At 49.1% G+C, this 14997-nt stretch overlaps 1 protein-coding gene across 1 annotated transcript; it reads right to left on the bottom strand.

Annotated features, from left to right (window-relative positions):
• Positions 1–10605: 10605 nt before the first annotated feature.
• Positions 10606–11678, bottom strand: H2BK1 (H2B.K variant histone 1). Its single transcript, XM_076363558.1, has 2 exons — positions 11559–11678; positions 10606–10842 (listed from the first exon to the last, which is right to left on the bottom strand). Exons 1-2 carry the CDS (start codon positions 11676–11678, stop codon positions 10606–10608), a joined length of 357 nt encoding a protein of 118 aa, XP_076219673.1.
• Between the last annotated feature and the right edge of the window lie 3319 nt (positions 11679–14997).

Raw genomic sequence — 14997 nt, 5'->3', positions numbered from 1 at the left:
TGGTTGTATACACTAACATGATGTATTAAATGCTGCCACCTTCAAATAGCACACATGAGGACACATAGTAAGCTATTGGAGCCCATACTGTGCGCTTTGTTTTCAAGTCTTGAACTATTAGCTCTTAATTTTCTACCTTAAGCATTAGTAAACCCTGGTTTTGTTTTACTGTTAAACCTCCTGGGTATACAGAAGCTGCTGTGCTGGATTGAAGCCAAAAGCAAAGTACACACCTCTACAATACAGTAGATGAAAGGAAAGAGGGATCCAAAAGAACTTGTACCCTGACCATAAGAAGGGGGACCAGCAGCTAGATCCTGCTAGCCTGCAAAAGGTTAATGCAATAACTGTGGTAGCCAGCTGCTGCTGTTTTGGGAAAGCCTTTACTCCAGCAAGCACAAAGAGTCCCTCCTGTAAGCAGAGGTAGCAGAGAGATCTCACAGAGCTTCAGACCAGGCTCCAAGGAAAGAATAAGTAGAACATGCCTGATCCTCAAGACAACATTACTGAGCTGAAGCCCTCATTCACAAACAGGGCCATGAGACATGGGGACCAGGTTAGAGACCCTCTTGTGGGTAGAGAGGGTTGTCCTTCAAATATTTCTCAGGACCGCTCTTGCGCAGCAACAAGTTGAGGCAGTAGCCACCTTCAGTAATACCTTCTCTGCTGCTCAGGAGCAACTTGCTATGGCAAAAAGTCATTCAAAAGAGCTTTCCAGGCTCACTTACTTCTGACACAGGCAAGCCAGCTTCTCATGGAAGAGGCCCTGACAAGGATTAGCACATGGCAGGGATTGTGAATTGCGTTATTAGAAATTTATGAGTTTCTAATCCAGCTGGAAGGGAAGTTTGAATATTCAAGCTGACAGACCATTTATCTCCCTCTCTAGGTCTCACCTCCTTCTCCCCAGAAGGTTTCTTACAGTTTTCTTCATTCCCAACCCAGATTACTGATAGGTGTGGCAACTTTGCTAGCTGCGGTGTCAGAAGCAGGTAAGAGAGGCCTTAACCAGAGCTAGAGTACAGGGGTCTGAGTGGGGAACACCAGCAGAGACTTAGCCCAAACAGTCAATTCCAGATGAGCCAGCCCCAACTCTACCCACAGCCCTGCTCAATTACTAGTTCACTAGCTATGCATTCCTACCCATGATCCCTAAAACACTGGGCTCTTTTCCTGACCTTACTGCTTTCTTTGCCTTGTGTGGCTTCTCATCTTCTTGGTCCACCACATTCAGTATCTGTGGCTCCTCTCTCAACAGCTCATCATCAACCTGGAGAAAAGACGACCTCAACATAGCACCTGGCAGACTCCTGGTTCACCTCTAACACCCCACTGTTCTTCGGCTCTAACGAAGAACACTGACCCTAGAGGCCACATTAGCCATTCCCAACCTAACTCCCTCCTGCACGTGGACACAGATTGCACAGAGCAGTAGTAAACTGAGCTTTCTCCAGGAAGAAACAGCCTTAACACCTTCCTAACCCTGAGAGCTCTGCTCTTGAACCCCATGAATCACAAAAGCCTTTCCATTTCCCTTCAGCATCACCAAGCAAAACACCCACAGTTGCCAAGTAGGAAGGTCCACAGGGCACATTCAAGACAGTGAGGGTCCACATCCCTTACCTGCAGGCAGATCTCTTTTTCCACCTCTTTTCTCTTCTGTGTCTTGATCAGCTTCAGGTCACAGTGCTGGACTCGGTCTGCAAAGATGGGGCAGCTGAACTTCACCAGACTCACTCTTCCAGCTCCATTTTGCCCTACCTCGCAAAGGCACTGGGGCTCTTACCTCAGGCCTCTCTATCTCCACACCACATCTGTCAGGAGAACATCTCATCACATCTCTCATCCCTTCATTCATTGTCATGTCACACCTTCCCCACTTGTGTTTCAGCCCACTGCCACCATCAGGGAAGAACCACTGCTTCCCCCCAGCAGAGTCCACCCTGTTTCCTACAGCACCTCTGAGCCATCCCCCTGAAGGGCAGCTGCACAGACAGCTGACAGACACGCAGCACAGCCTGGCTTGGATGAGCTGAACCACAACGCACATGAAAAATAAAGCTTGGCAGACAGAGCAGCTGGGTTCTCCCCACCTCCAACACAGCAGACAACACTCAGGGTCTCACAGCAAGGAAAGCCAAGCATCCCATGCATGTGCAAATCCGGACGCCTGCATTTGGCATTGCCCACTGTCCACACTAAGATGTGCTAATAAGCAAGCAACTGGAAACCCAAGATGGGCTCATGCTTCTTTCACCACAGCAGTAGCCACAAGAAGTGGCAAATGGAGAGCAGATACCCAAAGCCCTATGTGTAGAAGATGAAGTGTAGTGTCCTGAAGAATAAACCCACCACAGACAGTCCTGTTCTTTGAAAGCAAAGTTAAGGTTTCAGCTGGAGCCTTACTACTCACAGGTACATGCAGAGGGAGGGAACAATCAGGGCAATACACCACAAAGCCATCTACAAACATACGCATATAAACCCTGCAAAGTTCCAGCCATTAAGTATCACCTTCTGGTTTCTTGATCTGTGTTGCATTTACAGCAGCTCCAGTCCCCTCCCAACCACAGCATGCAGCCCCCTTCCTTGGACAGTACATTATGAATGCTCCATTGACTGCTGGCAGGAACATGGATGAAGGCAGCACATCCAGGCTCAGTGCAAAGCACCTCCTTGCCCCAGATTATATCAGTTAGCACCCCTTCAGCATAAGGCTGTGGGACCCCAACCCCTCCATCCTGAGACCATCCCACCACATACACTTCCCAAATGCACTGGAAATTCAGATTTACCAGCCCTGGGGTGGGATGGGGGAAAATTCCACCTCCTGAGAAAGTTTGCTGCCTCAACCACAGATAGGCCCCATGTTTTATATCTTGCCCTTCCTCCTGATTTGACAACCTCTGCCCCTACTCCAGCTTTGCTTCTGCCCAGCAGTCTTTTCTGAGAAAAGGATGCTGGAACCATCCATTTCCTATTCAGGAAAGGAGCCAGCAAGGTCACTGTACAAGGGACATAGATGTCATAACCCAGCATGCCCTTAAATATACCTGGGGGCTTGATCTTCACCCCACTAACTTTTGGTCACAAGGTGGCACCAAGCAAAGCCACAGCTGGGACTCTGGCTAGAAGAGGCTGAACACAATCAGGAGGGAGAGGACAAGGGGAGAAGACTGAATGCTGCTCATGCCACCAAGGCCAACAGGACAAGGATAAAGTGATACCAGAAGCCTTGTACTACAACATAGTTTTTCTATTTTGCACAGGTTGGGAGGACAGTGGAGGGTGCCCATGCAGCAGTCAGAGAGGAATGGGGATAGAGGGATAGGAGCAAGGCCACCCTCCCATTCAGCCACTAACCAGCACTCATGGAACTGCTGCTGAAGCTGCTGCTCCATCTGCTCCCTCATGCCTAGTCCCTCCAGCTTGTGGTCAGCCTGGCACAGGTGCTGCAATTTGTCTCCCAGCTGTGCCCAGAGCACAGCAGCTGAAAGCCTTGGGGCTGCAGGGTCTGGAGCCTGCAATAACACAAGTGCAAGGGCTTGTCAGAAAGCACAGTTCTGCACTGAGCATGGAGCACAGGTGAAGCACAGGACACCTGAGAGACAGTCCCATCACTATCCCCATTCCAAAGGCCAGCACCCAACTACTATAGCCATGCCCCCTGCTCCTCTTGCTGCAGATGACACCAGGCCTGCCTTATCAAGTAAATTTCTCCCTAGTGCCAAGCAGAAGCAGCCATGGTGGGGAAGAAACATTAGGAGCATCAGAAAGAGGTTGTGTGGGGAGTGAGCAGCGTGCGTGTAAACGAGCCTGTAACGAGTTTGTAATATGCATGTGTGGCACGGCCTGCGCAGCGTCATCACAATGGCACAGGCACTTTCCCGCCTCATTGCCTCCCAAATGGATTTTAAATATCATTCCGAGGACACAATTATTTAAAACGCTGAACTAAACACTCGCTAATGGGAAAACGGCGTGTGGCCTGCAGCAGCCATTCCTCATGGGGCCACTCTGCCCGTGTCATCCTCTTCTCCAGCCCCACACCCTGCATGGGGCCACATGGAAGCATCCTCCTCCCACTTGGAGACCATGCAAGGTACCACTAGGTAACTGTCCTGAGCCCAGCCCAATACACATTGCTCATGCAAGAGCACACTTTTTGTCCCCATCCCATTTCTGTCATCAGGCCCCAGAGAAGCACTCTGCCCTGTCACAAGCTTCTCAGCACCGGGGGCACCACAAGTCGGTCACTGGGGCTCTGACAGTCCCTGTCTGCAGCTCCATACACAGGTATCAGGAAGCACCTTACCAGACAGCAGGTCTTTCAGTCTCCCCCCATGTTTGGCAGCAGGTAATACAGGGCTATACAAGGAGAGGACATTAGAACAAGGATGCCTTCTGACCCCCCTTGTTATATGGCCCTGGAAATTACAGATATCAAGTAAGACTTACTTTTTCCATATAATTAACTTGTGAATACCTCCCCCACCCCCACTGCACAACCCCAAGCAGGGGAGATGAAGGAAGGCAGCATTATTGTTGGCTACATCCAGGACTCCAGAGTGAACAGAGTATGAAGAGAGAGAACAAACAAGGAAACAAACCATTTGCAACAATCCTTGCTGGGGAGAACATAGATGGAGAACAGCTCCAAGGACACCATGGACACTCAGTCCCATTACAGTGCTGGCAGCATCAGGAATAACAGAGCCTCAGACAGCAATGTGTGTGCTCATGGGGGAGTGTCTGTCTAACCTTCGATCATCACTCATCTCCCATTCTCCAGGCAGGGATTCTGGGCCACCATGAGTTACCAACTCAGAGTTACCATTACTCAGAGACAACAACCTACCTCAGACCAAACCAGAAAAGGGAAGGGACATAGACCAGCACTGTCCCCACACACCAGCAGCTGAGCACAGAGAGGATGAGAGTCCCTTGCTGGAACCCTGGCTGCACTTCAGAGGTTCACATTTTAACAGCTTTGGCATCACCAGAGCTATCCATCACCAGCTCATTTTCCTCTGAGTGCCGAACCATTCCTGCCTATGCTATTTGGAACAGTGTCTAATGATGCACCAGAGCAGCCACCTGGCAGCACTGCTGCCAAGGGACACAACAACATGGGAAGAGAAATGCACACAGGTCTGCACACTGGTGCCAGCCTCCCAAAAAGCTCCCTCCCCTCAAACCTGCACCACTCATCATACTCATCATAAACCAGAGAGATGCTCGCCCTCATGGTCCCCCCACCGTATGAGAGAAAAGAGCACATACTCTTAAGTCATTGTTCTCTTACAAAAAGGAAAAACAGAGAACACAGGCATTACTGATATTTTTATGAACACTTTGATTCAGTTTGTCACACTATAGTGTTCTTTTTGAGGGGTTTGAAGAGTGGACCAAGGCAAAAAAAAAAAAAAAAAAAAGGTTGCTTCTAGCCCATGGGCATGTATAGCTTGGTAAGAACAAATCAGATGGACATAGACATGGGGCCAGAAACATGCAACATGACAGTGCTGCAATGTTGCAGCACTAAGAACTCACTGGGAGACTTGCAAGGACACAGGCAGACCTGGAAAAAGACAGACTCACACAGACCAAGGCAGTCCCAAGACATTTTGGAAGAGTGCCTGCATGGGCTCTGAGTTAAGGTTTGCTTTTTACTGTAACCTGAGTGCTTCTGGGTCATTCTCACAGTGACCAATTTCTTGTGAATCCCTGCTGGTTGGCACAGTCTACCCCCTCCTCCCAAACCAACTTCATTCAGATCTCACCTGATCCACTAGATCATCATGGCACAAACAGGGCATGGAGCCAGAAGCCCAGTCTGAAAGAAGCTGAGCTGTGGAGCAGTCCTCACAAAAGCTAATCCGTGCTAAGCATGCAGAGTGATTCCTCAGGAAAGGAAGACTGTGTTTGACATTCTGTGCAGGTGTATCAGGGCAGCTCCATGGGGATGCACTGTGGGGAAACAAGCAGCACAACTCCTGCACAGTGAAAGATGAACCCGCCCCTGTATGGGAAATGCAAAAAAGACAATCTTGGCAGGTTCAGTGCAGAACTCGCCATTCCAAGAGCAACCATCTCTCCTTCTGCTTCTGAAGTTTGGTGCATCTGCGCTGCAGGCTGCCCTTCCAGATCTGTGAGGAAACACAGGGACGTAGTAAGAGGGATATGAGGCCAACTACCAACTCCATCCTTCCAGCCTTTAGGGAAAAAAAAAAAAAAAAAAGAAGGGGGGGGGAAGACACGAAGCAGGATGCACAAATTGCAGTACTAGAGAATTGAGTACCTGCACCACTAAAGCCTTACTCCTCTTGGGCTCACCCAGTGCTAGATACTCTACCAGACACTTCCAGGAGACAGCCGCTCATCTCCCCATAAATCAGCACCTTACCCACACAGACGGCCAGTTATCTGCTAAGAGAGCCAGGGTACCACAGAGGGAAGTTGCATGGTCCACCGGCAGCCTGCTTGGAGCTGGGCAGCACCAGGCTCCTGGCCATGCAGTAGAAGTATATTTGACATCAGGTAGTCAGAGAGAACCACCTCCAGGGCAGAAGCAGAACTGCAGCTCCAAGCTATTCATAAGCACTCTCCATCCCACAAAAAGCAAGACTGCGCATCCTAGGGCTAGCGAAATGGGAGTGCTGCTGGAAAGGGGGAGCAAACCCAGACACCGTGGCCTAGGAAGCAATAGAACAAACTGGACAAGGAGATGGACCGCTCATCTTCTAGATGCAAATGGCAGCCTGCTCACAATCCCACTCTTTGGCTGGACTCTCCCAGGCCTGCCCCCGATGCTCTGCCTCTGGCCGAGTCTCCCCCATGAACCTGGCTCACAGGCAGCCCTGACACAGCCTATCTGCCACCTGCACCAGCTGCATAGCCTCTCCCCACAGCACAACCAGCCACAAGGGCTAGAGGAAATAAAAGCAGCATAGCCCTGTTGGGTGAGATGCTGCTCCAACACCTGTGCTCAGGACCAGTTCCAGCTTGCAGGCAGGGCACTATGAAGAAAAGAGTACTCTTCAATGCTGTCCTACAGTCAAAAGGAAACAGAGCACCCAGTACAACCTCTTCCCTCCCTCCACCAGCTAGCCCCACACTGTAAGACCCATACCATAGCAGCAGGGCTGGGACCGAAGGTGATACACTTAGTCCCAGTTCTGCTGCCTCCTGTACTCTCTCTAGGAGGATCACATACATCACATCTCCACCCAGAACACAGCCCACAGCTTTCCTTCACTCCACCACAGACCCTGAGGTGGCACCTCCATGCAGGAACCCGGGGACAGCCCTGCACACCCTGAGAAGGTGCTGCACTCATGGGACAGTCAGGCTGTCCCACCACAGCCCAGGGGGTCATGCCCTCCACCATCACTCTGGACAGCACTCACTCAGCCCTGTGGGCTGCACAGGCTCCATGTGGAACACAGTCTCAGACAGAATCTGCTAATGCTCCCTTCAGGGCCCTGGCTCACTCACGTAGGAAGCACCTGGGGTTATGAACTTCCCAGTCAGCCTGAGGAAAAACAGACAGGGCCGGACATCAACATGACAGTCCAAGGCAGAACGCAGGACGCTCAGTCCTAGCCCAGTTTATAGCCCCGCAGGACAAAGTTGTCTCTTCAAAGACACTGGAAGCAAGAAGAGATGAGGTCCACAAGTCCTAGAAAGAAAATACCCTTTGTTTCTCCTGTCAGTCCAGCTCCTTTTACACTGTTTCTTCCTCCCCTACCTGAAAGGGAGAAGTTTTTCACCAGGAGGAAAAAAACCCAAACAAACAAAGAAACCCCCACAACCCACCAGAAATACCAAAACATCTTTGAAAACAGTTTATAAACATAAGAAAAACCCCTCTACCCACTGCTAACTGCGCGCCACTGACACAGAGGGATTTTTAGCAATCAGGAACCTGAAAACTGAAATAAAGACTTTGGAGAATTATGGAAGAACCCACCCTGCTTCCCAGAATGACCCTAGCTTTCCACAAGTATGCCCTGTAGTCTCTGCTTCTAGTTGTATTAGGTTTTTTTTTCCTAACAGCAGGTGTTCATCCAGTCCTACCAAATAATCCAGATGGCCAGAGTTCAAACTGCCTCACAATTCATGATGCAAAGATTAAAGACATGATCTGTGTTTTTAATACATTATTTTCAGGCAGCCAACACGAGGTTTTGCTTTTTTAGTTGCATAAGACTGAATACCAACTCCTGCAGGACTCGACAAGAAGGAAAGTCTCCATTTATGATATCTGTTAACGATTTGCTGAGAACTGGGGATAGCTCAGAGAAATCAACCTGCTATTGAGTGTTCTATAGTTGACATATAGAGCTAATTAAAGCCAAAGTGAATCTTTCTAAAAATTGTGACAAGTCTGATGTTATCAATCAAGCCTGTGATTTGGTAAAATAAGATATATTCTATATAAACCACTTCAATTACTTATGTTCCAACCCCTTAATTTATTATCAAGCAAGTCTTAGAGCAGGTTTCCTTTATTTTGCCTACAATTAATTCTAGACTAACTGACCCACTAACCATGCTATCCTCCTTTCCCAGAGTGAAACGTGTTTCCTCCCTGATCCTTTACTTACAATTTCCTGCTACTCCAGTATTTTTTTTTTTTTAATAAATACCAGCAGACCAGAGAATTCCAGCCCATTTTTTTCAAAACCCAGGTAAAAGTTATGGACACACTGACCTTGAAACAGTTGTCCCATCTAGCTGCTATTTAACAGCTTTTTTTTTAACCTACAAATGAACAAGGAAGTAGCTTTTTTGTTTTAATAATAATTTTTTTTTAATCAAATAGAAAAAAGTTTATTAGAAACATGGTATTTCTGTACTTACTGCATACTTTGTCATTCCAAGATTTTTTCTTGTTGTTCTTTATATGTAGAATCTTATATTCCTTTCTCTACTACCTACAGATGCTTTTAACCTCCTTTATGCCTACAGTCAGCAAGTATTTTCCACTTACGCTACATTTTTGTTACACCATCCTCCAACACCCCAGTTGCAGCCTTCTGTGAACCAAGTTTGATTTTCAGTCCAACTTCGAGCCCCCTTCATCAACAGGTCCCAATTCTACAGACATCTGAAAAGGTTTTAGAAAACAATGTTTTATCTTGCCTCCGCCTTCTTGAAACTAATTTGACAGAAAACTTTACTTACAGTTTTCCTCCTTTGAAGTTTTCCATCTGCTCATCATGCTTATGATGAGGACAAGAGCTTAATAGCAACCAACTTCAAAGTCCAGTGGCTAGTTCATCCTTATTCATTGTAAAGGGGCAAGACTACAGATAACTCATTTGAGCTGCAAAAGGTTGTACTGGAAAACTGCAGAATATTTAGGCACCGCAGCAACTTCACCAGTTTTATCAAGCTTCCAACACTGAGGTTCCCCTGTAACTTCCTTAAAGAGGAGCACGTAAAAGGCAATTCAACCAGTACTCTGTGATAAACTATGACAGATTCATGCTCAATACTCTTTCTGGATTGCTAGTTAAAACCGATCCAACACACCCTTAGGTGGGCTAGGTCCCAGGCTGAAAGTTCTTGCAGTGGCCAACAGCATGCCAAGTGCACGTTTCACCTTTTTAACACTTGCATCCTTCCTGCTCAAGTTCAGACTAGCAATTTGCACACTTCCCCCTTAGGATACACCCAACCGATTCCTGAAGAACTAGCACGCTCGTGCTCTCTCACCGATGAGAGCTCCCATCTCCTCTCGCTCCTTACCCAGGCTGGACCACTGGAGACGTACCACCCGCGAGGAGAGCTGTATTTCCCATTCTTCTCCCTGTGCCTGCAGCAGCAGCTGCGGCCAGGGCACCCCCTCCGACCGCAGCCACGCTGGCGAAAGCAGCGGCCGCTCCGTACCGAGTAAGCAGCGGGAGAGGGCGACGGGCAGGATCGGAGCACGAGCCTCTCCGCACTTCCCGCCCCGGCTGAAAGCTCTGGCCTAGCTCCGCGGGCCCCACCAGCACCCGCTCCCCACGGAGCGCCACCGCCGCAGGCCCCGCTCGCCGTGGGGGCTGACCGGCCCCCCCGCCGAGAGGCAGAGCGGGGAGCGGCGCTCGCTCCCGCGGAGGCCTGGCGCGACCTCGCCCCAGAAGCCGAGCGCCCGCCCGCGGCGGAGACGACCCGTCACCTCGCCCCGGGTCCCGGGCCGTGCTGGAGGCGGCCACCGCGGGCGGAGAGGTCCCAGCGCGCCAGGCCGGGCCCCACCGGAGCGGGGCCGACGCTCGGCTGAGGAGCGCGCCCCGGCAGGGCCGGCGGGGCGCTCACGAACAGGGCGCGCAGCCGCCGGCTCAGCGCTCCGCGCTAGCAGCCCCGGGCCCCGCCGCGGCTGCGAGGAGCAGCCGCTCAGCGCTCAGGCCCGCCGCCAGGCACCGGCCCGCGTCCCGCCCGCAGCGGCAGGAGACGGCCTCTCTGCCCCGCGCTGGTGCTCTGCCGGCACCCCCACCCCGGGTCGGCTGAACACGGCTTCCGCGCACGCCAGGGCAACCGCGCCCCCCGCCCCCCCGGCGGCGCCATGACAGACGGGGCGCGGTCAGTGCAGCAGGATTTTATTGGGGCCCGGGCCGTTCACTTGCTGCTGGTGTACTTGGTGACGGCCTTGGTGCCCTCGGAGACGGCGTGCTTGGCCAGCTCGCCGGGCAGCAGGAGCCTCACGGCTGTCTGCACCTCGCGGCTGGTGATGGTGGAGCGGTGGTTGTACTGGGCCAGGCGTGAGGCCTCTGAGGCCAGCCGCTCAAAGATATCGTTGACAAAGGAGTTCATGATGCTCATGGCCTTGGAGGAGATGCCAGTGTCTGGGTGCACCTGCAAGACAGTAATCAAGCACTATCTCACACACCCATCACCCTGGAGGGAGTGGGGGCCCCAGTGCCCCCAGAAAAATTTGGCTGCCGTTCCCACCCCAGACAGGGCACCCTAACCCCAAAGGGACCCACAGTTGCCACCCTGAGGGTCTTGAGTTGTGTGCCACTTGCATTAGACTGAAGAGAGGCCCCCATGATACTATAGTAACTTTGGGCTTGTGCTGGCAGGAGCCTCTGCACAATCCCCCATGGAAAACAAGCCTGTAAGAGGTGGAAATGCCCACATGCTCCAAGTCCTGCTTACAGCCTCATGCAGGCAACTGAGGCCTAGACAACTCATGGCCACCTCTTGAAATTCTTTTTCTCATCTCCTCAACAGAAATTACCAGAAAGATTTTAATGCTTACTCATAGGACCAACAGCAGCTGTTCTTGCTCTGTTGACTTCTACTCAATTGTTTCTTTAGGCAGAGCCATGCACGAGAGCTTATTCTCTCTAGGAAACCCTTTCTGATCTAGATACATCTCATCTCCTACCTCAAGAACACACACACACACTTTTGAGACTCAGCTGCAGCTCTCCTGTACCCACTCACTCCTTTTCCATCTCACTAAAAAGCAGATTTTCCTTCCTTTCTTTTTATAAGGTTAACATGCAGTGGTCAGAATTAACTTTACATATGAAGCAGTTTCTAGCAGAAAAGAAACATTTACTCGCCTGCTTCAGTACTTTGTAGATATAGACTGAATAAGTTTCCTTTCTCTTAGGCTTCCTCTTAGACTTCCTGTCCCCAGAGGTAGGAGCATGTCCACGCTTCTTCCCAGCTTCTGCACTCATCTCAGCCTCCAACAGAGCAACCAGTAGCTGCCATGGGGCTGGTTATATAGCAAAGGCAGCAGTACCTCACCTACCTCAGGTGCACCCCCCAAGGCGCGGGACAAATACACATCTGTGACTGATGATTCCACTTTGCACTAAGTGAAAGGCAGCTGGCCTGAGAGGCTCTTGGAAGTAACTGATTCAATTAAACTTTTGGACCTGAGAAAAAATTTGAGGGTGACATGGGCAAAGAGGTGGGCAAGAGCAGGAACATCTCATTCACATGGGGCAGAAGTGCCAGAGAAGAGCTATTCCCAAGTCCATCCAGGGTTTTGGTGAAAGGAGGGTTCCTGCTTTGGTGGAAGGGTGTAAATCGCAGTACTCAAGGTATTGCTTCCAGGATCAAATGGGTAGAACCACTTCTGTGCTATGGAACAGATAATGCAGTCAGTGGAGACTCAGTAACTGGAGGGAACATTGGTCTAGTGACTGAATGATAGCGTTATAAACATCCCACTGCCAGTATTCCTCCCACTGTCTCAGCTAGCCTGCTCTTGGGAGTCCTGCCTGCTACACACAACAGGGCATCAAAGGACAGAAGGGAGGCAGTGGGAGGGGAGGGCTAACACCCTGAGTATGTATTTGATCTCTCTTGGAAACCCGTGATCACACTAGTGATGATAATTATGATGCAGGAATTAAGCTAAGCCAGGAAAAAAAAGTGCAGCAACACAGTAGAGAAGTGAACAAAATAGAAGTTTTCTGTCCTTTAGATAGAAAAGGAAGCCTTTGTCTCAGTAGGCACCACAACAGATATTTCATGAAAGGGTAATACTAATATGTACCTTTGGGGGACAGGATGCTGGTATCTCTGTGCTGCCATGCACACTGTCTCCTGTGCAGGGGCACATGTTATACAGGCATATCCTTAGCAAATCACATCTTCCAAGGACTGAGTTTGGGAGACCTACTCATCAGTCACTCTGCCAGTGCTTGGATAGACAATAGCATTTCACTGAATTCAGTTTTATTCTAGGCCTGTCCTCATGGCGAGGCACCTGATCACCCACCCCTAGTGTAAATAAACATCACAGTGACAAATGGGGTCTAAGTATCACAGAAGGGCTTCTTGCATCCGAGAACTGAAACATTAGCAATCAGGTGGGACAGGCTGGAATGGTCATGTCAGCATATTTGTGAAGGGGAACGGGCTTGGGCATTGGAGATATGGGGTAGTGGGATCCTTCTGGGAATGGGAGTGGCATATTCTGTGATATCGAACATCAAGAGATGTCAGTGGATGACTCATACAGGCAACATCACCACTTCTGTTTCATAAGAGGCCATGCATCGATAAGGAACAGCACAGGGCTTACCCCTCTGATGTTCATTCCACCCACCTGCCAATTTACAGAGCTGTAAATAGCTGAGATCTTTGTGTAGGGCGAGACTGTTCACTGTGACTGGAACTGTTTTACCTTTTCCACCGGTCATAGCACACAAAGGCGCTCTCATGCTAAAGGAGCTGTTAGCCATTGTACCTCTCCACAGCTGCAACTGTGTCTGGCACTGGTGGTTATACACACAGAGCTTGTTTTTCTGACAAAATGTTTAGTTAGAAGGAAGCCCTTTGGTGGACAAGGAGCAGTGACTGATCACTCAGCATTAAGCACAGGGAGCCATTATATAGCAAGGGCAGAGGCTCATCCACTGAGCAGTATAGTGAAACGTGAACTCCCAGATTTGGGGAATTACCATCTGCTTCCGTAGATTGCATGTGCTAGAGGCTGTCCATTCTAGAACCAGTGTGCTGGGCTTGACTCATCTTTGTGCTATTTTTGTAGTGTATGGATTGACTCACAACACAAAGACAAGGGAATCCCACAACCCTGCACTTGATGTAATATCTGCCACTTCTGGCTGTAGCTGTGTTAGAGCCAACCTCACTTTTAGACTACAAGCGAGAGTAATGGTATAGAGGTTCTAGGCCACTTCTTTCACAGAAATGACCATCCTAGCAACTAAGGAGCAATTATCATAATTTATCTAGATATAGTTTTGCTTTTGTGCACGACCAGAAAAGCCCTAGCTGAAACAGTTCAAAATGCCACTGCCCCAGCTAGTGGCTGTCTCTCTCACAGAAATCAGTACTCCAGGACATACGCCTGCCACCACTGCTTCAGTGCAGTCTAACAAACTGTCACCACGGAACAGGTTTAAATCAAGGCTGAAATACCAGACTGATAAAGCATGTATATATATTTCATTTTACAAGTCCTGGCCTACTAACTGTGACCTCTAGTGCAGTTACAGCTACTTTTGCTTTGAACATGTACCTGTGGTCCTTGTTTGCTAAATCAGAGATCTGTCTGCAACTGAGAAGTTCTTCTCATTTCGCAGCAGCAGACAGCTAACACAGCTCTCCTCTGCTACATCAGCTACAAGAATTCTCCAACTACTGTCCATCATGCTGGCTGTCATCCCAGTGTTCCCATGCCCTTCTCAGGATTTACCATTCCCAAAGAACTCAGTGTAAGATTATATCCTGCATTTGTTATTGCCACCATGGCTCTCAACTACACAGATCTGAAATGTAGTGGTAAGAGTTATTGCCAAATCTTTGCTAAGACTAAGGAAGAGCAGAATGAACAGCTCTAGCCTCAGGCAGGACTCCTTGACCTCACCATTCTCATAGCTACTAACATCTTTTTAAAACCTAGAGAGCAGAACAAACAAAGACATGCATTCATCTATTCTTGTTTCAACTCCTGTGACACCAATCAGCCTTTACACTAATTACTTATCTGTGGGTTGCTTTTAGTCCATCACTGTCTGTAAACTTCTGTGAGAGTCATTTGACTTTCAATGCAATCTGGACTTTTCTGCAGAACTAACTTGAACAGCATTTATACTAATCTGCATTATTTTTTTTTTTCTCTCAGATCATTGCTAAAACCACTGAAAAAGCTGAATTTTCTGCACTATCTACTGGAAGCAGCTCCCATTGTGACATTTGTCCTATGGATGATACGTAGTGCTTCTATAGCAGCAGTCACAACTTGGATGGTCCCTTTAGAAAAAAACAAGGAAATACTCTACTCAAAAAGTCAGAGCCACAGTCAGCATCTGAGAAAGTACTCCAAGAGAGTACAGCTACTACATATTTGTCCTATTCTTCAATTTGCCTGTCAACATGTGCTAATGGAACCGGTTACTGGGCTACGTGAACCTTTCACATGACCAGTGCAGCCATTCTCATGTGTCAGAGTAATTAAAATGGTAATTCATGATCATAAGAAGCTATTTAGTTTGATTTGCTACCTTTTTCCTTAGTACC

This window comes from Aptenodytes patagonicus, unplaced genomic scaffold (assembly GCF_965638725.1).
Source record: "Aptenodytes patagonicus unplaced genomic scaffold, bAptPat1.pri.cur scaffold_69, whole genome shotgun sequence".
Lineage (NCBI taxonomy): Eukaryota > Metazoa > Chordata > Aves > Sphenisciformes > Spheniscidae > Aptenodytes > Aptenodytes patagonicus.
The sequence above is the reverse complement of the archived record's forward strand: the minus strand, read 5'-3'. Positions and strand labels throughout refer to the sequence as shown.